The sequence below is a fragment of the Cololabis saira genome, chromosome 19 (assembly GCF_033807715.1).
Source record: "Cololabis saira isolate AMF1-May2022 chromosome 19, fColSai1.1, whole genome shotgun sequence".
NCBI classification, from domain to species: Eukaryota; Metazoa; Chordata; class Actinopteri; order Beloniformes; family Belonidae; genus Cololabis; species Cololabis saira.
This window is the reverse complement of record NC_084605.1, coordinates 11,998,931-12,023,395: the sequence shown is the minus strand read 5'-3', so window position 1 is coordinate 12,023,395 and position 24,465 is coordinate 11,998,931. Positions and strand designations below refer to the sequence as shown.

Here is a 24,465-nt window from a genome sequence, read left to right as displayed (position 1 = left end):
ACATTAAGTGATACTGCAAACCCCTAATGTAAATGAATAGTAAAAAGTATTTCAAACGACATGCAAAACACAGAAGAAAAAGGCTTTGATGTTCTTATTGTCTTACAAAAGCTTGCATCCAATGTTTTTTGATGGCAACTTGGGGCAGTGTGATGTTCTGGTGATCTGCCGTCAGCTGCAAGCTTTTTGTGTGGAATTTGCGTGTTTTCTTTGCCTGCATAGGTTTTCCCTGCTCCTTCTTCTCACAAATGTTAGTTTGTAAATTGGTGACAAGCGTGGATGGAAGGAAGCGTGGTTGACGATCTCTCAGTGTGAACAGGAACAGGTAAACTATTTGTCCATGTTTGATGGAACAGTCACTGCAGTCTGGTTTGTATGGATCTCCTGAGTGTTGCACAACTTATTCAAGCAGGCAAACTTGGGTTGTGGAAAGAGGAGGATGTGGGCGCCTCACCGCAGGCCACTAGAGCTTTGCTGCTTGCTTCACATCTTTACATGTCGGGAAACTGCTTTGTTCTCATGTCTTATGATGTATATGAAGCGATAATGAGATTGCATTCTGTCCTGAAAGAAGAGGATGATGACATCGATATGAAATAGCTCTGGTCTCTGTGCTTATTCCACGCTCAGAAGTATTTATGCAGAGAGCCATTTGACCTGCATTTGTTTAGGCTGATTGGATCGCTTCAAAATCAACACGGAACGGCTCAGCTCCAAGAGTAGACTTTTATAAAGATGCACCAGGAAATCGTCTGGACTGAGTCCTTTCAGTCTGAAACGTCAGGAAAACACTGGAAACATGTCCTGCAGAGCTGGTCATAGTCATAGAGGGAAACAAATACTTAATGTAGATAGTCCTCTTGTATCTTTTTGTGAAAGACATCAATTTTGCAAATGTGGATGCGACATATGAGTCTGCGCCCAGCGTGATGCGTCGGGACAGGTGGAATTCACCCGCACATGGCTGCTGCTCCCTCTGCCACCATTAGCATTAGCATTGTTCACACATCCCCTCCTCTTAGACCGCTTCCACACCCCTCTGCCTCTCCTTCGCCTCCCCACCTCCCCACAAACACCACCATGCCCCCCTCACACACACACACACACACACACACCCCTGCCTGGTTGCATCCTCTCTTTCCTGTTCTTGCTGCAGTGTTGCTATAGCAACGGAGAAATGTGGGAATACCTCCGTCCTTCAGCGCGTTGGAGAAAGACAGAGGTACAGAAGAACAGGCAGAGGATGGACGACGGCTAGATACTTAGGGGAAGAGACAAAGAAGAGGAAAATGAAGGGAAACATGTTAATGAAAGGACCGAGTGAGTTCAGCTGGTGACTCACTGAGCAGACACCATTTCTGACTTTATCTTCCCACTCTGCCTCATAAAAGCAACCCCCACATTGATATGCAGTCTCCGTGATGAAGAAGACGCCACAGTTGTCAGGCCGGAGGGGTGCTCGTGTGGGTGGGGCTGGGTTCCACTGAGATAGCACAGTGTCGCGCAGCCATGGCGTAGCTTCCCACCAAGCCCTGCGCATACCATTTGTTTGAGGATCCATGTGTTCTGGATGTCTCCATTTGTAGTGAGGCTGCAGTTTCCATGACAACGCCCAGACCAAAATAGCACCCCAACTCCCCTCTCTCAGACACTCATAACTGTTCATTCCTTTTCTTGGGCCACATTCGATCAGGCTGAGATGTTCTATCCTGCTCATCTGCATTCATCTTATGGTCTGGGACACGTGTGAGCCCCAACTTCATACTGACACACACACACACACACACACACACACACACACACACACACACACACACACACACACACACACACACACACACACACACACACACACACACACACACACACACACACACACACACACACACACACACACACACACACACACACACAATAAAACAGATATATGCTCATCATATCTCCTCCCACCTCTTATCTCCCATTTTCAGTCTCTTGGTCGCCCTGCAACAGATACTGTCAACATGCATCAACCTCTGCGTTGCCCTGGCAACGGCCCTGGAATCACTGTAATTATTTCAACAAAGACAAAAACAAAAAGCCACAGTCACTTATGGGAAAGGGAGAGGGGAGGAGAATAAAGTGTCACTATAGGGTGTTGTAAGTACGTATATATGTGTGTCTGTATGTATGTGTGTGTGTGTGTGTGTGTGTGTGTGTGTGTGTGTGTGTGTGTGTGTGTGTGTGTGTGTGTGTGTGTGTGTGTGTGTGTGTGTGTGTTTATGTATGTGTGTATGTATTATGTATGGATGTAAAGAACTAGATTTGAAGAGAAGGACTAGGACTTTTCTGCATACATGTTTCCTGACCCGTAAATGAACTTGCATATGTAAAATGCATACTCCGTAAGTGTGCATATGCTGATTTGACCGTGTGCACATCTTGATGGTGACAGTCTTTTCCTCCGCTCCAAATCTTCTGCTTGTTTATGTTGCTTTATGGGCTAGTGCAGGTGGACTCATTAACACATCTGTGCAGGTTTATGGCTTTTCAGAGCTAACCAGTGTCAACTATAGTGTGTGTGTGTGTGTGCGTGCGTGCGTGCGTGCGTGCGTGCGTGCGTGCGTGCGTGCGTGCGTGCGTGCGTGCGTGCGTGCGTGCGTGCGTGCGTGCGTGCGCGTGTGTTACTCACCAGTGGTGTTATATACAAAGTTATAGTTGAAGAGCTGGAAAGAGATCTACACAGCAGTGGCAAGTATATCTCAACTACGCTTCATTGTGGTGCAACATCACATAAAAATCAGTTGAGATGGTAAGGAAAAGTCTCTTTAAAAAACAATTTTTTCTCTTAAGATACTTTGAGATGGCAGGCAGCATCAACAAGATAACTCATGTGTCATCTTGTTAGCCTAATTCCCCACATCATATGAGATTAACTTAATGAATTAAAACAATTATTTTCATTATTACTCTCATCAGGGTCATGTTCTAATATTAGAGGGCAGACACCTAAACTTTACCCCTTTACCCAAGTTGATTATCGCGTTGACAAGGCTTTAACCTCAGTCTGTACAACACTTGATGATATTGCCCCTCTGAAAATGATGGTAATCAGGCAGAGGAGGCTCTCTGGTTACATTTACAGTTGAGGACACTTAGAGAAAGCTTGACAGGAAGAGGCATTCCTCTGATTCTGAAGAATGTCATTTAGTCTGGGAGATAGCATTACAATTTAAGTACAAGACATTTTTTTTGCAAAGATGGAACTGCATATATAGATCATAAGTAAAGTAAAAAAACAAACCCAACATTTAGAAGGGTTGCACTGGATTATATTTAATTTGGACTTGAACTTAACTTTTAGTAAGTTTTACGTACCAGAATGAGGAATAGTATATCAAAATTAAAGGTCAGGGAAAACAAATGTAATTTGTATCTTGGAATGCTGAAGTTTGTTCAGTCTGTTCAAATACAATATCGATGGATATTGTATGATGGAAAAAAAAAAAGACCAAAAAACTTTGGTCTCGAAACTACTAAAACCATCTATCATACAACCGAAACCCGCTGAGGCGGTCACTCTGCCATGTGATGTAAAATGACATATGGACACAAATGGGATTTTTAAGAACACTGCTCAGAAACCTACTTTTTCTTCTGAATTTAAGCATTTATAACACGTAGAAAGAAAATAACAATTCTTTATAAAAAAGTAAGAAAAAAAAATGCTCTTTCCATTTGAAGGTTTCATGTATCAGGATCTAATAAAAATCATGTGGTCCTTACCGAACCTTAAAATTAGGTAAACACAGCCTCAGATGAACAACAACGTATCACACAGTGTCATTGTTTATTTAATAGAAACTAAGCGGCGATGCAGAAGCAGTGTGTGACGAATGAGCACAACTTGACTATTTCCATAGGAATTAAGAGAGGCGGTAGCAGCCAAGTGCTGACAAAGAAGTACACCTGATTAATGGAAAATCAGCAAGCGTGACCACCTCTGTACAATCAAATATTTTGTCAGTTTGCTACTCTGGAACCTTCAGGTGTTTGTTAACACAATGCCAAGGAGGAAAGACATTGGTGATGATGTTGGAGTATCAACTCTTGCTCCCCTGTAACTCAAAGAAATTGCCAAACAATTTGGAGTCCAGCATTATAGTCAGAAAAAACAGTTGCCAATCTTCCCACTAGTGTATGTCCCGGCATTTTCTTTCTCCAGATCAGGCTGTTTCAAGTTTGAGAGAAAATGAAAATAGAAAATAAATTGTAAAAAATCCAAGAACCGCAAATGATTTCAGTTAGTTCATGCCAGTACAAACAGGAAGAGACAGCAGAAGTAGGACTTTTTTTATTTTGGAAAGGAAACCTTGAAAAGGGAAACAATTTTTGCATAGTTGCATCTGTACACGTCAGCAGGTCACTGGAGGACAGAGGTGGGTAGAGTAGTCAAAAATTGTACTCAAGTAAAAGTACTGTTACTTCAGAATAATATGACTCAAGTAGAAGTAAAAAGTAGTCATCCAAATAATTACTTGAGTAAAAGTAAAAGAGTACTTGGTGAAAAAACTACTCAAGTACTGAGTAACTGTTGAGTAACGTCTGATTTATTTTTTTAACACAACCATTCAAACAGACAAAAGTACAAAATAATCATCTTCAGGAAAATTAAATCAATAAAATAAATTAAAATGAATAAAAAATAAAAAATAGCTTAAATTAAAATAATCTTAAAGTAAATTCAAGTACTTTAATAAATAATAAAATAAATAAAATAACAGAATAAAAAAATAAATTAAGCACAAGTAGCACAAAATTTCAAGCCTTTGTACTTTTCTTTTTTAACCAGGCAGAACTAGAACAAGCCCATGAACTGATATAAACTCTGTGTGTGTTTGAGTCTGTGTATATGTGACAAAACATGCAAAAACAAAAAATGTTCCCAAAGAATCACCCAGTGATGTCATGAAATTGACTCGTACGCGGATAAAAGGGATAAAAGAAAAGTAACAGCTCAACGTAGCCTAATGTAGCGGAGTAAGAGTAAAAGTTTCTTCTTCACAAATCTACTCAAGTAAAAGTAAAAAGTATAGTGATTCAAAACTACTCCTAAAAGTACAAAATTTCCCAAAACTTACTCAAGTAAATGTAACGGAGTAAATGTAACTCGTTACTACCCACCTCTGCTGGAGGAATATCCTCCTTTTGAGTATCAACCATTGGCAGGGTGGAGGATGGGTGATGATTTGGACCTGTTTTGCAGCCAGGACCTGTGTGTCCTGCAGTCTTTGAGTTGTCCATAGATTCCTCTGAATACTAAAGAACTAGAATGTATAAGATCATATGTCTGTATGTCTTAAAGCTTGCCATAAACTGAATCATGCAACACAGCAATGATTCCAAGAACAATGGCAAATCTACAACAGGATGGTTGAAAAAGAAGAATCTAGTATCTAGTAATAACTGTGATGGTCCAGGTGTAGTCCACTCCTCAGCCTGATTGAAACGCGGTGCATAAACAAATGTCCACAAAACTCAATGGACTGAGACGTGGCTGTAATGAAAAACGGGCCAAAAGTTCTCCACATGAATGACACCAATAACATCACGCAGCCAACAATTACTCTGAGTTAATGTTGCTGAGGACGCTGTAGAAACAACATGAGGTGTACTCAGTTTTTCATCCATTCTGGCTTAGTGTTTGTTAAATAATATAACAGAAATGATATTTCATGAGTTGCAAACAGTACTCGAGTTGAGGGGGGATGAGGGGGGATGGCATCCCCCCTGAAATAAAAATGGTCCAAATCATCCCCCCTGTAAAACTGCCATCCCCCCTTTCCATCCCTTATGTCATTTCATCAACGAATGTGGTTTTACTGCTATTTCAACATTTAGAGTCATCACCAGAAATATAACACCATCTTCTTATTACAAGCAAAAAAATCTTGTTCCACTGGCAGATTTTTCTACTTATTTCAAGTGAAAATCTACTTGAAACAGGTGAAAATTGTTGTTTTTTCCAGTGATGAGTCTTGTTTTAAGTGTAATGAGATCTTTTTACTAAAATGAGACATTTTAACTAGAAATAGGACAAATATTCTTGTTAAGATTTTGAGTTTTTGCAGTGATCCATTTTACTTATCCTGTGAAGGACAGAGTCATAAGTTCAGAAAACTGTTTTTAATTGTTGTGTTTTGATGTATTTGATGTAAGCCCAGTGGATATTTAAAGCTTACAGAAGGCTGCATTTAACTGCTGCTATGTCATTCCTGCAGTATTTCTGCAGGTGTTTTGGTCAGTGCTATTATTTGTAATATATTATATTATTTGTAATCAGCACAAATTATCTGTCCCCATATGATAAAATACAACATCCCCCCTGATTTTTTTTTACAACTCGAGTACTGGTTGCAAATAACTGTTTTTATTTACATTTTACAGATGAAAAACAATAGTTAAAACAGGTTTGAAACATGAGACATGACAAGCCCAGCTTCAGCATGGCATACAAACTGACACTTGTGTAGAGTCTTTTATCACAGATTATTATCTGAGTCTTAATTTAGTATTTAAACTTTAATGTAACGCTGACAAGACGTCTCTTTAAGTTCTGTAAATGACTTTGTACAGCATATCCTATCTTACACTTATCATGATGTCAACACTGTATGGTTTTAAATCTTCACACTCAGTAATCCCATTGTGTCCCATAAAGCTGCTTTGATACTAACACATACTTACACGTGTGCCAAGTAAGGGAAAACACTCCGGGCCCTGTAATTGCAGGACCAAACCCACAGTGGATGACGTAGCAAGTTATAATGAGTGTTTATGGCTGCGGGCCAGTGCTTAAGTGTGTACATGTGTATTTATGCACGAGGGAGTACAGTTTGTGAAGCCAGGTGGGGAGCATCGGCACTCCAGCCATCTCTGTGGCGAGGTGTTATAAATCCAGAGTGCCCTTCAGAACATGTGACTCTGATCTTCAAAGTGGAGCAATCCATATTTTTGAGGGAACAAACATATTTCCTTAAGATCAAGCATCGACTCAAGAATGTCTGCCTAGTTATCTGTCAGGTCATGTACACAGCAGAGACTTGGCAGACACTTTGATTTGAGCTCCAGTTGACGATGAAGTAGGCTACGGTGGGAGCAGAAACACTTGAGGAAAAAGGGAGAGAAGACAAGGTCAGGTGGGTGGACTGTAAACACACTGCTTAACTTGAGGAAAACGTGCACTTAACGACAGCTTGTGTACGTCTGAAGATTTAGGCAAGATTTATGCAAAACAGTTTATCTGTGAATGATTCGATTAAAACAGTTTTTGCAAAAGCATGCTTGCTTCACCAAATATTTTTATTCACATTTTGATATGTTTATATGTTCTTACTAGGGCTGGGCGATATATCGAGATTTTGATATATATCGATATATTTTCAAACACGATATGGTACGAGACAATATCGTTTATATCGATTTAAAAAAAAAAAAAAAAAAAAAAAAAAAAAATGTAATGCTTTTGATATAGCTTATTTTGTGACAAAATGACTTGAATGTTTTATTTGAGATTTGCACAAATGTTTTGTTATTTGCACAACTGTCAACCTCAGTGGAAAAGTCTGCCTGTTACTGTCTACATTGTATTCATTGCACAGTGTATTTTAATTTAATTGCAGGAAAGTTGTTTTGCAGGAAAGTTGTTTTATTTTATTCAAGAAGCATTTTTATTCTATATATGCAGGCAGTTTATTTTTATTTCATTTGTTATACATTTTGATATTGTGCAGACCTCTGTTAATAAAGGAACCTGTGTGACATTTGGCACGAGGCTTTGTATTAAAACTGACTGTTTTTTTAAGGGTTTGCCTCAGAAAAAAATGAAGCTAACAGAGATGCTATGCTATAATGCTTTGGGGGAAACCCCAATTAAGGCACAGAAAAAATATCGAGATATATATCGAGTATCGCCATTTAGCTAGAAAATATCGAGATATGACTTTTGGTCCATATCGCCCAGCCCTAGTTCTTACATATGTATTCTGTGATATTTCCTTTTTGCATAGGTTTTTTTAAACAATATTTGTACCACAAAGAAACAGAGACACATCTTTGAGTGTTTTTGTGTGACTAAAAATTGTCCAAGTATTAGTTCTCAAACCCTTTTATATGTGAAGCTGGCATTTTTTGTTTTTTTTCTCTCACATCAACAGGGGCACTTTGAGAAGGAAGCAGAGACTGACAAGAGAAAAAGATGCAGAAGTTTCAGACAAGTTTGGGCTGTTTGTTCCTTCTCTCTGTCATCTGCTGTAGCGAGCCCCGACAGCTGAAGTATGTCGTCGCTGTAAGTGTAACCATTTTACTTCTCGTGTGGGCTCAAGTCACAATCTCAGTGTTTGTGTTTTACTGCTGTTTCATACTCTGCTGTGTTGGAACAGAACATCACATACAAGATGTTTTTATAGTGTTACTGACAGCGTTTATTTGCTGTATGCCATGGTTTTAACATAATCTGGCAGATACTTTTGCTTTGCTTTGTTACTGATTACACTGCTTTTCTGCCCAGTTTTATTATTTTATTTTCACTTCTATCACAAAGGATTACTTTGAGCCTGAACTCCAGCAGCGTCAAGTATATCTCTTCCAGACACTGCAGTGCTGTACATAAACCTCTTTACATAACACCTCACTACCCAGTTGAATTATTTAAAGAGACTCTGCAGACAAAAAAAACAACAACATTTAAACAATTCAATTTTATTTATTCATTTTTATTCTGTGAATGGCTGAAATTTAAGATGCATTTCTGTTTAAAGTTGTTGCTTATTGGTTTGCATTTGATAACATCTCATTTGGATATTTAAATGGGAAGAAAAAATAATCTAAAAAATTGTAAGACAAAAATATTGTGTAAATAGTCAACCAGGGTAAGTTATATGGGACATCAAATACTTTATAATTTATATAGGATACTTTATACACCATATACAGGAACATTTTACTGTCTATACATTTAATTATTTTTCCACTTCTTAGGCCATTTCACAATATAAAGTTTCAAATTTAAGTTCTACTTTTATTCTGAAAGTTTTGTTTTTACAGAGAGATTAATTTACGTAGCATTCATAGCCTTAGAACATAATACCATTAATAAAGATCTTATCTTTTCTGATGAATGGGCTTACAAACATAACTTAGCGTGTCGTCATGGTATTGCATAAAAACAACATACAAATATACAATTAAAATACACTAGTCAAATAAGAACATGTTTTCTTAGAGTAGGTTGATTCATCTTATTTTGTTAATTTGTCTAACACAGGGGTCGGCAACCCGCGGCTCTAGAGCCACATGCGGCTCTTTAGCGCCGCCCTAGTGGCTCCTGGAGCTTTTTCAATAATTTTTCACCTTTTTTTCCTTTTTTTCCCCTTTTTCTTCTTTTTTGCTTCTTTTTTTCTTCCTTTTTTCTCTTTCTTTCTCTTTCTTTTCTCTTATTTTTTCTCTTTTTTTCCTTTTTTTCTTTTTTTTCTTGTTTTTTTTGCTTTTTTCTTCTTTTTTTCCTTTTTTTCCTTTTTTCCCTTTTTTCTTCTTTTTTTCTTCCTTTTTTTCTCTTTCTTTGTCTTTATTTTCTCTTTTTTTCTCTTTTTTCTCTTTTTTTCTCTTTCTTTTCTCTTTTTTTCTTTCTTTTCTTGTTTTTTTTTGCTTTTTTCTTCTTTTTTTCCTTTTTTCCCTTTTTTCTTCTTTTTTTCTTCCTTTTTTTCTCTTTCTTTGTCTTTATTTTCTCTTTTTTTCTCTTTTTTTCCTTTTTTTTCTTTCTTTTCTTGTTTTTTTTTCTTTTTTCTTCTTTCTTTCCCTTTTTCCACTTTTTTTTCTTCCTTTTTCCTTTCCTTTTTAATCTCGACATTTCGACTTTTTTCTCAACATTTCGACTTTTTTCTCGACATTTCCACTTTTTTCTCAACATTTGAACTTTTTTCTCAAGATTGTACTTCAACATTAATCTCAACATTTTGACTTTTTTCTCTAAATTTTGACTTTTTTCTCCACATTTTGACTTTTTTTCGACATTTCTCCTTTCACCATTTGTCTTCATTCTAAGGCTTTCATTTTTTACGGCTCCAGACATATTCGTTTTTTGTGTTTTTGGTCCAATATGGCTCTTTCAACATTTTGGGTTGCCGACCCCTGGTCTAACAGGAACAATGCAGATTAGACACTTTTTATCTGTTATTTTTGGACAAATACGAAAATGCATTTTAAATAAACTGTTAGAAATCAGTGTGAACAAGTTGAGCATTTTTTTTTTTTTTTTTTAAGAGAGAGAATATTAACATTAACCCAAAGCCCAGCTTGTTTGCTGATGTAAATCAGCAGAGGGTTGGTGGTCTGACCCCTGTTCCACCTTGGGGAAGACACTCCAACTACAACACTGTCAGTGAAACAGTTGCTGGTGACTGTAGAACCGAAGTGCAACATACTCACACAGTGTGTATACGTGCAGTTAGTATATAACGCACAGCCCTGTATGAGGGTGTGAATGCTGCTCTGCAGAATCTTGACAAGGTGAAAAGGACACTATGTAAGTGTGGATCATTTAACGGTCACCTTTGACATTGCCGCATGACATATAAAACTATAAAAATCAAATCAGATACAGTGAGTACATAAAACCCACGTAAGGTTATGCCGCTCAGTGCCGAGCAGTGTGTATGAAAAAAGCAGACACACTAAATAAAAAAAACCTGCATTCCTCTTGTTCAGTAAAAGCAAAGCCATGTAAGACAAGCGTGCATGTACATGAGAAGAGACTTTAGCACGATGGTGACAGATAACAGCAGACAGCACAAGACAAGGCCTAAGGGCTGAGGTTTTACCATATGTGGAAAGTCACAGGTTCCTTCTATCATGCAACACTTACTCCTTACAAGTTATGTCTGTACTCTCCGCAGTCTTTCAGTTTGTGTTAGTTTCATTCAGTAATCCATTTTTACATTCCCAAAAAAAGAGCAAAAAAGTGAGTGGGCTACTGGGAACTAGCGATTATCTTTAAAAGCTTTGTTGACTCGACCCAGTGATTGTTGAGGTTTTAAACTCAGATTGTTTGTGACACGACTCCAGATGACAGTGGTGTCCACAGGAGTGAATCACGGGCATTCATAATTCAGTTTTGGCTGATGTCACTGCTCGAAACGTGACTACGAGTGTTAATGATACTAATGGAGCATCAGTGGTGTCATCAAAATGACTCTTCTGTGCCGCAAATCCAGGCTGATCTGTTGACAAACACAGTTTCTATTTGTGACCTCTGTCGCAGGGCAGAGCTGGGTAGAGGAGCCAAAAATTGTACTCAAGTAAAAGTACTGTTACTTCAGAATAATATGACTCAAGTAGAAGTAAAAAGTAGTCATCCAAATAATTACTTGAGTAAAAGTAAAAAAGTACTTGGTGAAAAAACTACTCAAGTACTGAGTAACTGTTGAGTAACGTCTGATTTATTTTTTTAACACAACCATTCAAACAGACAAAAGTACAAAATAATCATCTTCAGGCAAATTAAATCAATAAAATAATAAAATAAATTAAAATTAATAAATAGCTTAAATTAAAATAATCTTAAAGTAAATTAAAGTACTTTAATACATAATAAAATGAATAAAATAATAACAGAATAAAAAAATAAATTAAGCACAAGTAGCACAAAATTTCAAGCCTTCGTACTACTTTTTTAACCAGGCAGAACTAGAACAAGCCCATGAACTCATAGAAACTCTGTGTGTGTTTGAGTCTGTGTAAATGTGACAAAACATGCAAAAACAAACATTTTTCCCAAAGAATCACTCAGTGATGTCATGAGATTGACGTGTACGTGGATAAAAGGGATAAAAGAAAAGTAACAGCTCAACGTGGCCTAATGTAGCGGAGTAAGAGAAACAGTTTTTTCTTCACAAATCTACTCAAGTAAAAGTAAAAAGTATAGTGATTCAAAACTACTCCTAAAAGTACAAAATGTCCCAAAACTTACTCAAGTAAATGTAACTGAGTAAATGTAACTCATTACTACCCACCTCTGTCGCAGGGTGAATTTCCCCTTTAAGTGTAAAGTGTGTCGGTAAGCACAGCAGCAAAGGCACCGTATCTGAATTCAAGTCATATTATCTGCTCTGACTTTTAAGGTGTTCCGACATGGTGATCGATCGCCTATTGAGTCATACCCCAGAGATCCACACGGGGAGGAAGTGTGGGCCCAGGGCTTTGGACAACTCTCCGAGGTACATACTGTTACTCTGTGTTTGTGTCGTCATTATTTTGTCAAACACAATTTTGTAACCAAAGCAACATTTAGCAAGAGCTTTTAGGGGTGTAGTGTGTATACAATCTGTCTGTGGGTTAAATAGAACAACACTACTGTAATCAAAACAAATACACCCAAACTTGACAAATGTGTCATTGCATACAAGAACAAGACGCGTCATCTTACAAATTTAGTGAACGTGTTTTCAATTATTCAGTTGTGGTATTGTGTAGATATCTGTGTGAGTCAGCCTGATCCTACGCAGTGATAGAGTTTAGGTATTCAGCCAATACAGTCAGGCTCGTCTGCAGTGCTCCAGAAAGCTCTTGGTGATGAGGCTAGAGGTAGGTCAAATCCTGACTGAGTGAAAGTTAGCTTCAAGTTACCAAATATATCTCAAAGAGGACAAAACACCAAAACTGATACAGCAGAAACACTGTTAAAAAACCCCACTTAAAACTAGTTAAAATGCACTTTTTAAAAAAAAAATTTTAACACTTTATTTATAGAAATTTTCAGATTACATTACATCAAGTAAGAGAAAAATAGACAATAACCAATACATAAACAATAATACAGAATACAATAAAAGACCAACAGTGACGCAGACCTGTAAAATTAAAATAAATAATAATAAGAAGAATTAAAAATAAAATAAAAATATTTAAAAAAATAAAATAAGGGCACAAAGGTCACATCGGTACCATCTGCTCTAGCACTGGACTCCATATCTTGGAGAACTTCAGGGGATTACCAGGGGTTAAAATGCACTTAAAAAAAACTTTTTATATGTTTCATTTCATTTCATTGCAGAACAAACCGTCATTTACTCTTTGTTTCCCACAACAGAACAAAGGAGCAAGGACAATACAACAATATACATTTCTGTCACTTTACTTCAAGTACCAGCATTCTAGCTTCCGAGTTAAAGTCAGCCTTTTTATTGATTGACAGATGGCATAGTTGTCATCACTTTTGCTGCTTAGTGCATAGTACAGTATTAACTTCTGATCCTAGCTGCTGAGCTGTAAATGAAGAGAAAAATGATCGCCAAGCTACAGTCAACCCCTCCATGAATAGCAGCCATATGATCAACTTGAAACAATGATTTTCAGACAGATTTGGTCTTAATCAAAGTAAAATAATATATACATACGGATCAATCATTTCCTTGTTATTTAGAGTAATTGATTTATTTTTATATTTGGCATGTGTTGTATTGCGACTCAAAATAATCTGTATGATCCTCACAGACTAAGCAAGGAGCTCACAGATTATGATCTCATGGATATTCAGTTGTGTCAATATCCCCGTCTAGGAGTTCTTGGACAGTTTAGGCTCAAAAGGAATCAGTGAATGACAAGATACTTTTTTTTTCTGTACTCAGTGACACATCACATATGTAGTAACTTAAAGGAGCTTGAGGCAGGATTGAGGCAGGATTTATGAAAAAAATTCGTATACATTTTAAGTTTTCTAGTAATAATGTCAGATGAAGCGTTCCAAACCCAAAAGAATGAGCCCTCTAGTGTATCTCTCCTTTGCCTTGAACAGGCTGTGTGCTGCAAAATGTGCTGCAATTTGGTCCTGAATTTCCCGCGCTGTCCTGCGGATGTGACGTCACATGACGCTGCATGTACGTTCTCCCCGTTCTCCCGTGCCGGCTTCACTGTTGGCTGCAGTACCCCCAACGGCCGTCCTGGTGAAGGGTGGCGCTAGAGAGTCTCATTTCTTAAAAGGAGCCTCAAGCTCCTTTAATTTATATGACAATCCAGACACAATTCTCTAGATTTGTATTTATATTTTTAAAAGGTATATGCACCTTCTGCCAAACTTGAATGCCAATGACTTCATTTACATGCAGTCAAAATTTGGGTTATAGCTAATATTCCGGTTACTGAAACATTCGGAATATTCCGTTTACATGCGTGAGCTAACAGGGTTATCCCTGTATACATGGTAATTAATCATTCGGGATATCTGGATCAAACCAGCGACGCATGGAGAACGTGATGACGCAATTCCCGTCATTTCCGCTTCTTCTTCCTGTATCCAAATTCAAAACAAATGCTGCTTTGCGCAACTTTTCGCTCACCTTCTTTTAAATCTCGCTATCCCCATACTTTCTAACGTCTACAAATGCCAAAATGTTCATATCCCTCATTACATTTATGAAGTGATTAGTCTCCTCCTCACTCCAAAAGTGTGGTGTGGTCTTGCGTTTCTCCGTGTTTATAAGAACTTCCTGGACTCAAAAGACCAGGATTCCTTGTGAACAGAGCATGCGCAGAAAACAAATTCCTGTTCCGTTTGATCGTGATATTCCGTTTGGCGTTTACATGACCGAATATTCGGGTTTTAAAAGGAGTAACCCAGGGGTCATATTCAGGTTTTTAAAAACCCGAATATGAGCAAATTCGGGTTATTCAAAGGGGTTATTGGTGTTTACATGGCCGTGGAAATTCGGGTTATTGCCAATATTCGGGTATTGATGCATGTAAACGCAGTCAATGTAGAACATATATAAGATCAAAACAAAATCAAAACATGACTTTGGCCTTCGATGGAGCCCTGTCCTCCATGACAACAGTCAAGATGGTACAAGGCCTTGATCCACATTGCTGCTCTCTGACATTTTATAAATACAGTTTTCTATCTATCTATCTATCTATCTATCTATCTATCTATCTATCTATCTATCTATCTATCTATCTATCTATCTATCTATCTATCTATCTATCTATCTATCTATCTATCTATCTATCTATCTATCTATCTATCTATCTATCTATCTATCTATCTATCTATCTATCTATCTCACATGTTTGTGTTCTGAATCACTCTGCTATGTTGGTTAATGGTTGGTTAATTGAATCTTTCATTTACACCTCATGTATACGCTTCACACCATCCTCCAGCACAGCACACCTCTTCCAACCATGTTAGAGGCCAGGAATCGTGTGAAGGTTGAGCCTGGAATGGAGCACTCGCACGGCCGAACCCAAGAAAATAGACTTCAGGGGTCAGTCGTGCTTGGGCACGGTGCTGATTGCCTTGTGAGAGAGTGCACCTTGAGAAGACGCAATACACAACAGCACAGCAATAAATACAGAAATTCATGGAGCACAACATTGTTCTGATGTGCTTTGTGAAATGTTTTGTCTTTTTTGTTCTCTGTAATAATTACATGTTTTGTGAAACATTAGAAAACCAAAATAGGGTTACATACTAAAAAACAAACAAAAAAAAAAGAAATAGAAATAACCAGCACATACTCCAGCATAATTTAAAATACAATTTGACATTTACAGAGTTAGAAGAACAACAGCAAACAGCCATTTTTTTTCTAGTAGTAATTTAAATGCCTCTTCAGTGACATTGTTAAGATTTCAATAAATTAGCAAAAGATTTAGTTAATAGAGTTTAGTTAAAGAGGCAACATTTAAACTGTGTTATTTTATTTCAATACTCTGACCACGCTTTTAGCAAAGAGGGCAGATTTTATAAAGATAATTAATGCTGTTGCCAATATCCCTTGCAGCTGGGCATGAAACAGCACTTTGAGCTGGGAAGATTTCTGCGGAGGCGTTATGGAAACTTTCTCAGTGAAGACTATGACAACAATGAGGTGGGTGAATTTGCATAGATTTCTATGCCCCCCCCCCCCCACACACACACACACACCCCCTACCCCCCTGCTCTTGTCAGTGTCAGCTAATCCTGTTGTCATGAGTGCCCTTGCTCCAATGTAAATCAAGTTCATGTGCAGTCACCATCTGTAATAGTTGTAACTACATACACTAAGATAATGAGCGTGACACATTATGGTGGGATCGCAGCAATGGCTTTGTATTGTACTGCAACATGGGGTGACACAGCCCCTGGGCATTACAGTATTTTCAGTACAGTTGGCAGCATGTAGGTTCAGTGTACCCCTGGGCTGCAGGCTCAGCACACTGTCATCACAGGGATGTGATTTCTGCCTCTTTAACTGGCCCCTCTTCTTTCCCACACTCACTGCCTTCATTTTTTCTCTTATGCTCTCGTATTCCCTCACAAGCCCTATATCATGCAGGTTCCATAAAAAATACCAGCTCTCAGTACCTGTCATTGGTGATTTGTCACTAAAATCTCAATCAACTTCTGCCATAGCGTTCCTTTTGCTTCCAAGTTTTTTCTCCATTTTACAAAAGTGAGGAGACCTGTTCTGGGTTTGCCAATGCCTTTCTACTGAAGAGAGCTGGGATAAGCTCCAGCAGATCCCTGTGACCCTGAAGAGGCATAAATAGCAGAGGTGGACAGAGTACTCGACCCCAGTACTTGAGTAAGAGTACAAATACTACTGGTCAAAATTTACTCCGTTACAAGTAAAAGTAGCTCAGTCAAAATATTACTCGAGTAAGAGTAGAAAAGTACTTGCTTTTAAAGGTACTTAAGTATCCAAAAGTAAATGCTTTTAAATTTACTTTAAGTAAAAGTAAAAGTAAGAGTAAGAGTAAATTTCTTATTTTTCCACATCAGTAAATTACTATATTTTTTCTAAATTAATTGTTGCGGCTCTGTCTTGAATTGTTGCAGCTCTGTCTTGACAAACGCAGGCTACTTTGGCGGTATCGTTTTGAGGAGGCTTGACGTATTTCCGCTTTACGTACATCCCAGTGGAGAGCGTGCACTGTGATAGGTCTCCTCCTTTGACAAAAACAGCTTGTGTCCAATAGGATTTTAGAGAAGAAGAAAAAAGAGCAGACCTGAAAGTAACAAGTACTTTTCAGCCTTCCTAGACATTTACTCGAGTAAAAGTAAAAATATTTGTCTTGGAAATGTATTCAAGTAAGAGTAATAAGTACCAAAGAAATCTAATACTCAAGTAAAGTACAAATCCTCTGGATATGTACTTAAGTACAGTACTCAAGTAAATTTACTCCGTTACTGTCCACCACTGACTGTAGATAATGTATGCCTGGATGGATGAGCAAAAGTGATGAAAAAAAGTATTACTGCTTTCAAAGGAACATCCAAACTTATCAGTGCGATTCGTTGCATGTAAAAACGTGACACAGAGTGACAGAGCGATATAGGTGAGCAAAGACTGATGTCAAAGGAGATCACTGTAAAACTCTAAAAGTCTTTGCCTGCTTCATCTCTCATTCATTTGGATCCATTCTGACTTGTCTTCTCTTTATGTTGAATACATCAACTGACTTTTATAAACATGCAAAAAAAAAAATTGCACATTTACAATCGAAATATGATTATGTACATTTTCTCTCTGCAGTTGATTATTTTTAATTGTAAAAGGCATCAGAAAAAAGGAAACTAAGCCTGATTCACCAATCTGGATCAATTGTTTGCAAACTTTCTAATTCCGTGTGCCGTCCGTGTTTACAACAGTTGTATGTCCGGAGCACTGACTACGATCGCACTCTGATGAGTGCCCAAGCCTGCCTCGCCGGGATGTTTCCGCCAGCCAGACGACCGCCTCCCATCATGCCCCAGTTACTGTGGAGGCCGATTCCGGTGCACACTGTCCCCCGGGCCCAAGACAAGGTGGGCTGCTGAGCCACATGAATATTTCCTTTTCACCCAGCAGCCATATACTGTACAGCTGAAGTCAAACCTGTATAAGTTCATCTGAGTCTTAACCTCCACGCTGGTGTCAGTGATCAGCTCAACTGTATACTGTACATGGCCGTTGTTTGGCAAGATGAAGCTATGACGTACTGTAATTGTGCCCAGATGGCTTACAGCACATGCAGCTAATGTGCATTATTTCCACTGATGTTTTGGTGTTTTTTTTCTCTTCTTTTTTTTATTTCTCAAGCTGTTGAAGTCTGCAGGCAAAGACTGTCCAAGGTTCAGAGCTTTAATGATGGAGACCTTTGAGAGTGCCTCCTATCAGAGGTTCCTCAGAGCCCATCAGGTAAGACAAACCACTGAAATTCTTTTAAAATGTACATTTTCAGTTCACTTTTTTTCATGTCCGTTAATTTGCAAAAAAACAAAACAACATAACCCACTGTTTTCTTGTCATTAGATCTTTAAAGACAATATTACGGTGAACAAAAGATCATCTGGTTGTGTTGGACATATCCATGTCTTGATGTGCAAATTAGCTAACACAGTAAAATGCTAATTTCGGTGAGATACTGTACATCCTCCACCCTTGTTGCTGCCAACATAATCAGCACCTCTAGTGGACGTGTCAGTTATGCAGCAGACATCATGTCCTCTCACTGATTTTCTCAGGCACAGTGACTCCGGAGCCTACAGAAAGCTGCACAGTGCAATTTCTCTCACATTCTCCGAGACACTAATTAACGGTTGGATTGAATTAGATAAAGAATTACAATATACCGTTTTAATTAAACGGAGTCCCATGTGCTGCCTGTTGAAGCGGTGTTTGAGTTCAGGCCAAGGCCTCCTGTGTTGAATTTTAACACCCTCTGCTGGAAGCAGAGCACCTGTAAGGTACATGCAAGAGCTGCTGTATGTGGAGACATTTATCACACCGGTGCATTGGTGGACTTTTAATTCCTTATAATGGAGATGTGCAACATGGAACTTTCAAAGAGCTAAAATTTTCTTTCAGTGTGCTTGAACGTGCAACACAACCACCAAACAGTTTAAGCTTACTCATGAAAATGCTATGTTAAATGCTGTTGTAATTTAGAGTGAAACGTTTAATGTTGTTCTTCTTTTTCTTAAACTGTCAGCACTTTGTGAAGGAACTCTCCAACCACACTGGTTACCCCGTCTCAAAACTGGTTGGTAAAAAAATATGGAGGGTCTACGACACGCTTAGCTGCCAGGTATGTCTCACAGAAAGCACAGAAAGATGACGAAACTTGTCCACTACTTGCACCAAGACGGATTGGAAATTGACGAATTAAGAACAAAAATCAATTACCAGCTGCAGCGCAGACCGTGAAACAAACAATAAATAGAAATAATCTGCTTTCCTCAACACATCTGCGGAGAAGCTGGAAGGGGGTGGAAGTGGTGGGAAATGATTTTCATACTTACAGTCAGACATGAATAGGACAACATATGGAAATGATAATGAAGGCATTATGACATGGGTGGATTCTGAGCCAGGTTGAATATGTTCATTCACACTCGCAAAATGAGCATCTGTTATCTTTCAATTGGCTCTAAAAATAGATGGGATAATGGAAACGATGTAATGCAGCCATTCAAACCGCATTTGTTGCTGTTCATATGTTGGGTAATGTGATTATTAAGCAGGGTAATGAGCGCTCTCTTCTTCTGCAGAGGATCCATAACCTGACTCTCCCACGCTGGGCCACCCAGGACGTCCTGGACACCCTGAAGAGAGTAGCATCCTTTGAGGTCACGTACAGCATCCTCAGTCACAAGCGAGAAGAGAAGGCCAGGCTCTTGGGAGGTGGGAGGTCAAAATAAGAAGCAATTCATTTACTTCACACTTGGGGTATTTAATGTGGGCACTGGCACGGCTTTGTTTACAGTATGCATCAAACAATGCAAAGAGCAGGGGCATCTTTAATAAAGTAACATTAACACATAAGTGCCAGTTGGAAAATAAAATGATATATGTAACACCAAGCTAAGATGCTAAATGAGATCAAAAGGATCATATCGGTGTCTGTGGAAAATGTATTTGCACTGATGACACTGTTAATTTACCAGGTGTCCTACTAAATGCCATCCTGAGGAATTTCTCTGACGCTGCAGAGCAAAGGAGCTCTTTCAAATTCATTATGTACTCAGCCGTAAGTTCATTGTGTTAGCGCATACATTTATAGCCTAGTTTACAAACTGCTGTTTCACTTCTCCTCACACTCTTATAACCCTGCGATGCTTGCTCTTCATTCCAGCATGACTCCACACTCATCACCCTGCAGGCAGCCCTGGAAGTGTACAACGGGCTCCTTCCCCCGTACGCCGCCTGTCAACTCTTTGAGTTCTACCAGGAGTATGATGGGTAATGACTTCTTTCCAGATTCCTTCTCTCTTTGCATATTCAAGTTTGATATCTAGGTCATATATGCACGCACGCAAACTCACACATATTTTCTGAGTGATTGCATTCCTTTTTTTTTTTTTGTACAAATCATTCAGAAATATTTTCCTCTTCAATCCCACGGATATTAGGCATCTGTGAAGCCCCGCGCTGGCCAAACTAGCACATAATACAAACACATGTATGAAACATTTCACTCAAATGTGTGTTGTCTCATTGTGCTCATGCTAATATTTAAACAGATCCTATTCAGTGGGGCTGTATTACCGCAATGAATCCTGGCGTGACCCTTTCCCGAATCCTGTACCAGGATGCAATGGGATGAACCCTTGCCCTGTATCGGTGTTCACTGAGCTGATGCAGGACGTAATGCCAGAGGAGTGGGATGTTGAGTGTGGGTTTAGAAGAAGATGGTCAAGTGCAGGTGAGGAAATGACACATTCTGGCTCTTCTGCATCCTCAGTTCTCATTGTTAAGTCAGTAAAGCAGGGCTATTCAATTGGCGGCCCGCGGGCCACATGCGGCCCGTCAGGAGGTTTTATGTGGCCCCTGGTCATATTTCAAAAAAGGGGGTGTTTGTTGAAAAAAAAAAATATTTTTTTTTTTTTTTTATAATATTTTTATAACTGGCTACTATGGACTAAAATGGTTGTGCTCAATGCTTAATATAATATTCAAATAAGGAAATCTTGGTGGAAAGTGGTGCTTTGTCATTATGGCGTGTTTTATTAAAAGTAGGTCAATATCAATTTTATTAAGTTTGCACAATGCATGGTTTCAAAATGAACTTGCATTCAAAATAATATTTCTTTATCTGAATATTATTGTTTAACATTCACAATTACTAAATCTGGAGACAATTAATACATAATTCATATGTAAACTAGATATATTCAAATGTATAATACAAATGTATTATATTTACATAAGTCTTTGTCTTTGAGTGCAAAATACATTTTGAAAACCCCCACATTTTCAAATTGTGCGGCCTTCTCCATACAGTCCTTTTGCAGATGTGGCCCCCGGCCGAATCTAGTTGAATACCCCTGCAGTAAAGTATATTCATGATTTCATTCCATTTATGGATTTTCAGGAGACACTGATCTGATTTGAAAATATCAAAGCGTTTGGACATGTTGCACTCTGATGTTCCGACATGCAACTGTTTGCTCCCATAGGTGTCACCACGGCTCTTGCAGTGGCAGTGGGAGTCCTGGTAGTGGCGCTGTTGGTCAGTATTGGTGTGGCGGTCCGCAGGCGGAGAGCACGCTACTCCAGAGAAGTGTAACACCGAGGGCCTTCGCTCACACATGTGCCAAAATACACAAAAACGTGTCTGTTTGTTTTTTTATTTTTGTGTCTATGTCAGAAGTTAGAAGCCCGTTTTTCATATCTAAATTTTGAAAGAGAACTCGAAACAAACAGCATACTAGAATATTCATGAAAGTCATTTTAAAGAGAAAGAAGAACGAAAAAAGAAATAAAAAGAAATGGTGGCAGGTATCAGTAGGTTTTATTTGGCTCATTTTTGACAACATGTACCCTTCTTGGTAGCATCTAATCTTCATTCACTGTTTGGCTCATTTGATTTAACATTCTTTGCTGTTCGATTTCTCATTGCTTTTCTGGGTCTTTGGCAACTGTGGAATGACAAGAGATTTGATGAGTGTTAGGTTTTCTTTAAATAAATCCAAATATAATACCGATCATTGTGTTTTCAAATAAATTGAACATCCATAGATTGCATAAAAAAGATGGATGAGGCAGCAGTGATATGGCCCTGCAGACCCCCCGTCCCCTCCACAGGAAAGTGTATGGGGTGGGGTTACTGACATACAGCAAATGTCACTCCTAAATAGGACCATGAAAACCATGCAGTTTTAAACGGCAAACGAGGGAATTTGGGCGATTTTCTCAATATATTTGAATGCATTTGAACTTCATTTGAACGCTTATCATGAAAAAGACTCCAGTATTTGCTTCATGTTTCCAACATGGAGGCTGCTTCCATCTTTTATATACAGTCTAAGCTGTCATCATAAGCAGAGTCAACTTTATTCCAACTTTATACCGTGGACTTCCAGCTTGCACTCCACTTCATCCTTGCCCAGATCGTTGACAGCCATGCACGAGTATTTGCCTCCATCAAAAGTGCTCGGCTTCCGAATGTTGAGGGTCAGCACGCCTTGGTTGTTCTGCATCAAGAACTTGGGATCCGCACCAAGGATCATTTTGTTTTTCATCCATACAATCTTTGGCTAAAATGCAGACAAGTTGAAAAGAAGTGCAAGAAACCTTTTAGATTAGATAAACATTGTATTTTTCTGCAACTTCTTGTCCTGAAAAGGCAGCTAAAAAAGGATGACTTACCTTAAAAATAACCCAAATAAGATCTGTGAAAATGCCTCCTCCTGTGAATCTAACTCCTCAGATTATTTCAACGTGCACATTTACCTTGGGGTAGCCTCTCACGGCACAGCTGATGGCTGTGCTGTACCCGGCTACAACAGATCTGTCAATCAGTGGCTGAGTAAACTTCGGCGCACACGTCATGTCTTGCTCCTTAAAAGGATTTCTTTTGCTATCCAGCTCTGTGAAAAAAAAAAAAGATGTGTGACCAAAGTATTTTTATTCTGCAAAAAGAATAGAAAGGTGTCACATTTCACAGAGAAAAATGCAGTTCACACTAAAAGCTATAAAAATACAGTTTCCACACTGCATGTACTTGCTGATGTGCTGCACGTGCACACTTACGCACCTTCCTTGACGATAGTGGCTGTGTTCTTGCTGTGGCGCGGCTCCTCACTCAGGCCGCAAAGGTTTTCACTGTAGACGCGGAACATATACTCATTGCCCATCACCAGATCCGAAACAGTGCAGTTTGTCCGTCGGTTATGATCGTAAACGGTGAACCATTCCTGGAGGGGTGGCAAAACATGATTATTTACCACAACCATTAGACATTGAAGTGGTTTCAGCATGTATTGTTGAAAGAAAGGCAAGATCAGGTTAAGAAGGGGCAGAGATTTAGAAACACTTTCCCCTATTCCTCTCTCACCTTGGTCTTCAGGTCTGCTTTCTGGATGCAGTATCCAGTAATCTCACTATTGCCGTCATCTTTCGGAGGTTCCCACTCCAGCGCTGCATTAAAGCCCCAGACGTCCGTCACCTTCACATTCAGGGGAGGCCCAGGCTTTTCTGTTTGGAATTTGGAACATCTTTTTAGAGTATTGTTTTTCACTACAGTTGTACGTTGTTACAGTTGTACATTTGTTCACGGCAAGTTTTCACTGAACCGTGAGAGTAGGGCTGGGCGATATATCGAGATTTTAATATATATCGATATATTTTCAAACACGATATGGTACGAGACAATATCGTTTATATCGATTTAAATTATTATTTTTTTTTTTTTTTAACATTTTTTTTTTTTATGATTTTGATATAGCTTATTTTGTGACAAATTGACTTGAATGTTTTATTTGAGATTTGCACAAATGTTTTGTTATTTGCACAACTGTCAACCTCAGTGGAAAAGTCTGCCTGTTACTGTCTACATTGTATTAATTGCACAGTGTATTTTAATTTAATTATTATGCAGGAAAGGGATATTTGTTTTATTTTATTCAAGAAGCATTTTTATTCTATATATGCAGGCAGTTTATTTTTATTTCATTTGTTTTATACATTTTGATATTGTGCAGACCTCTGTTAACAAAGGTACCTGTGTGACATTTGGCACGAGGCTTTGTATTAAAACTGACTGTTTTTTTAAGGGTTTGCCTCAGAAAAAAATGAAGCTAACAGAGATGCTATGCTATAATGCTTTGGGGGAAACCCCAATTATGTCACAGAAAAAAATATCGAGATATATATCGAGTATCGCCATTTAGCTAGAAAATATCGAGATATGACTTTTGGTCCATATCGCCCAGCCCTACGTGAGAGCCATTGGAGTCGTGGCAGCTTTACCGATAACGCTGATGTTGATGGCGGCCCTGTCCTCCATGTTCTCAATCTGTACAACCAGTTCGTATTTTCCAGAGTGCTCGCGCTCGGCTGAGCGGATGAAGAGGATGCTATCTACGTTGGAGTTCCGGACGTTCACCATCTTGGGGTCAATTGGTTCGCCATCCTTGTACCAGGTTGCGACAGGTCGAGGCTTACCCTGTTAACATAGAACATAGAA

At 38.7% G+C, this 24,465-nt stretch overlaps 2 protein-coding genes across 11 annotated transcripts in view; one reads left to right on the top strand and one right to left on the bottom strand.

The window, feature by feature from the left end:
- Positions 1-6,899: 6,899 nt before the first annotated feature.
- On the top strand, positions 6,900-22,800 carry LOC133419712 (testicular acid phosphatase homolog). The gene is made up of 12 exons (XM_061709109.1): positions 6,900-7,178; positions 8,196-8,326; positions 12,156-12,251; positions 15,816-15,902; positions 17,666-17,821; positions 18,096-18,194; positions 18,988-19,083; positions 19,547-19,679; positions 19,943-20,025; positions 20,131-20,237; positions 20,519-20,700; positions 21,455-22,800. The coding sequence occupies exons 2-12, from the start codon at positions 8,237-8,239 to the stop codon at positions 21,562-21,564; spliced, it is 1,239 nt and encodes a 412-aa protein (XP_061565093.1). The 5' UTR covers positions 6,900-7,178; positions 8,196-8,236; the 3' UTR covers positions 21,565-22,800.
- The window catches only part of mybpc2b (myosin binding protein Cb), a 31,486-nt gene continuing 28,793 nt past the window's right edge, over positions 21,773-24,465 (bottom strand). For all 10 annotated transcript variants that reach the window (XM_061709095.1, XM_061709100.1, XM_061709099.1 and 7 more), the window contains 6 exons: positions 24,249-24,444; positions 23,335-23,474; positions 23,035-23,194; positions 22,731-22,867; positions 22,348-22,534; positions 21,773-21,916 (listed from right to left, as the gene is read on the bottom strand). In XM_061709095.1, the coding sequence (XP_061565079.1) occupies positions 21,891-21,916; positions 22,348-22,534; positions 22,731-22,867; positions 23,035-23,194; positions 23,335-23,474; positions 24,249-24,444 (846 nt within the window). In that variant the 3' untranslated portion in view covers positions 21,773-21,890. The remainder of the gene's footprint in view (positions 21,917-22,347; positions 22,535-22,730; positions 22,868-23,034; positions 23,195-23,334; positions 23,475-24,248; positions 24,445-24,465) is intronic.

Bases quoted from the DNA above. Each gene is read 5' to 3' on its own strand.
- LOC133419712 (XM_061709109.1), top strand. From the start codon at position 8,237: ATGCAGAAGTTTCAGACAAGTTTGGGCTGTTTGTTCCTTCTCTCTGTC. The intron at 20,238-20,518 runs GTAATGACTTCT...ATATTTAAACAG, and splicing joins TTCTACCAGGAGTATGATGG to ATCCTATTCAGTGGGGCTGT. The intron at 20,701-21,454 runs GTGAGGAAATGA...TTGCTCCCATAG, and splicing joins AAGAAGATGGTCAAGTGCAG to GTGTCACCACGGCTCTTGCA.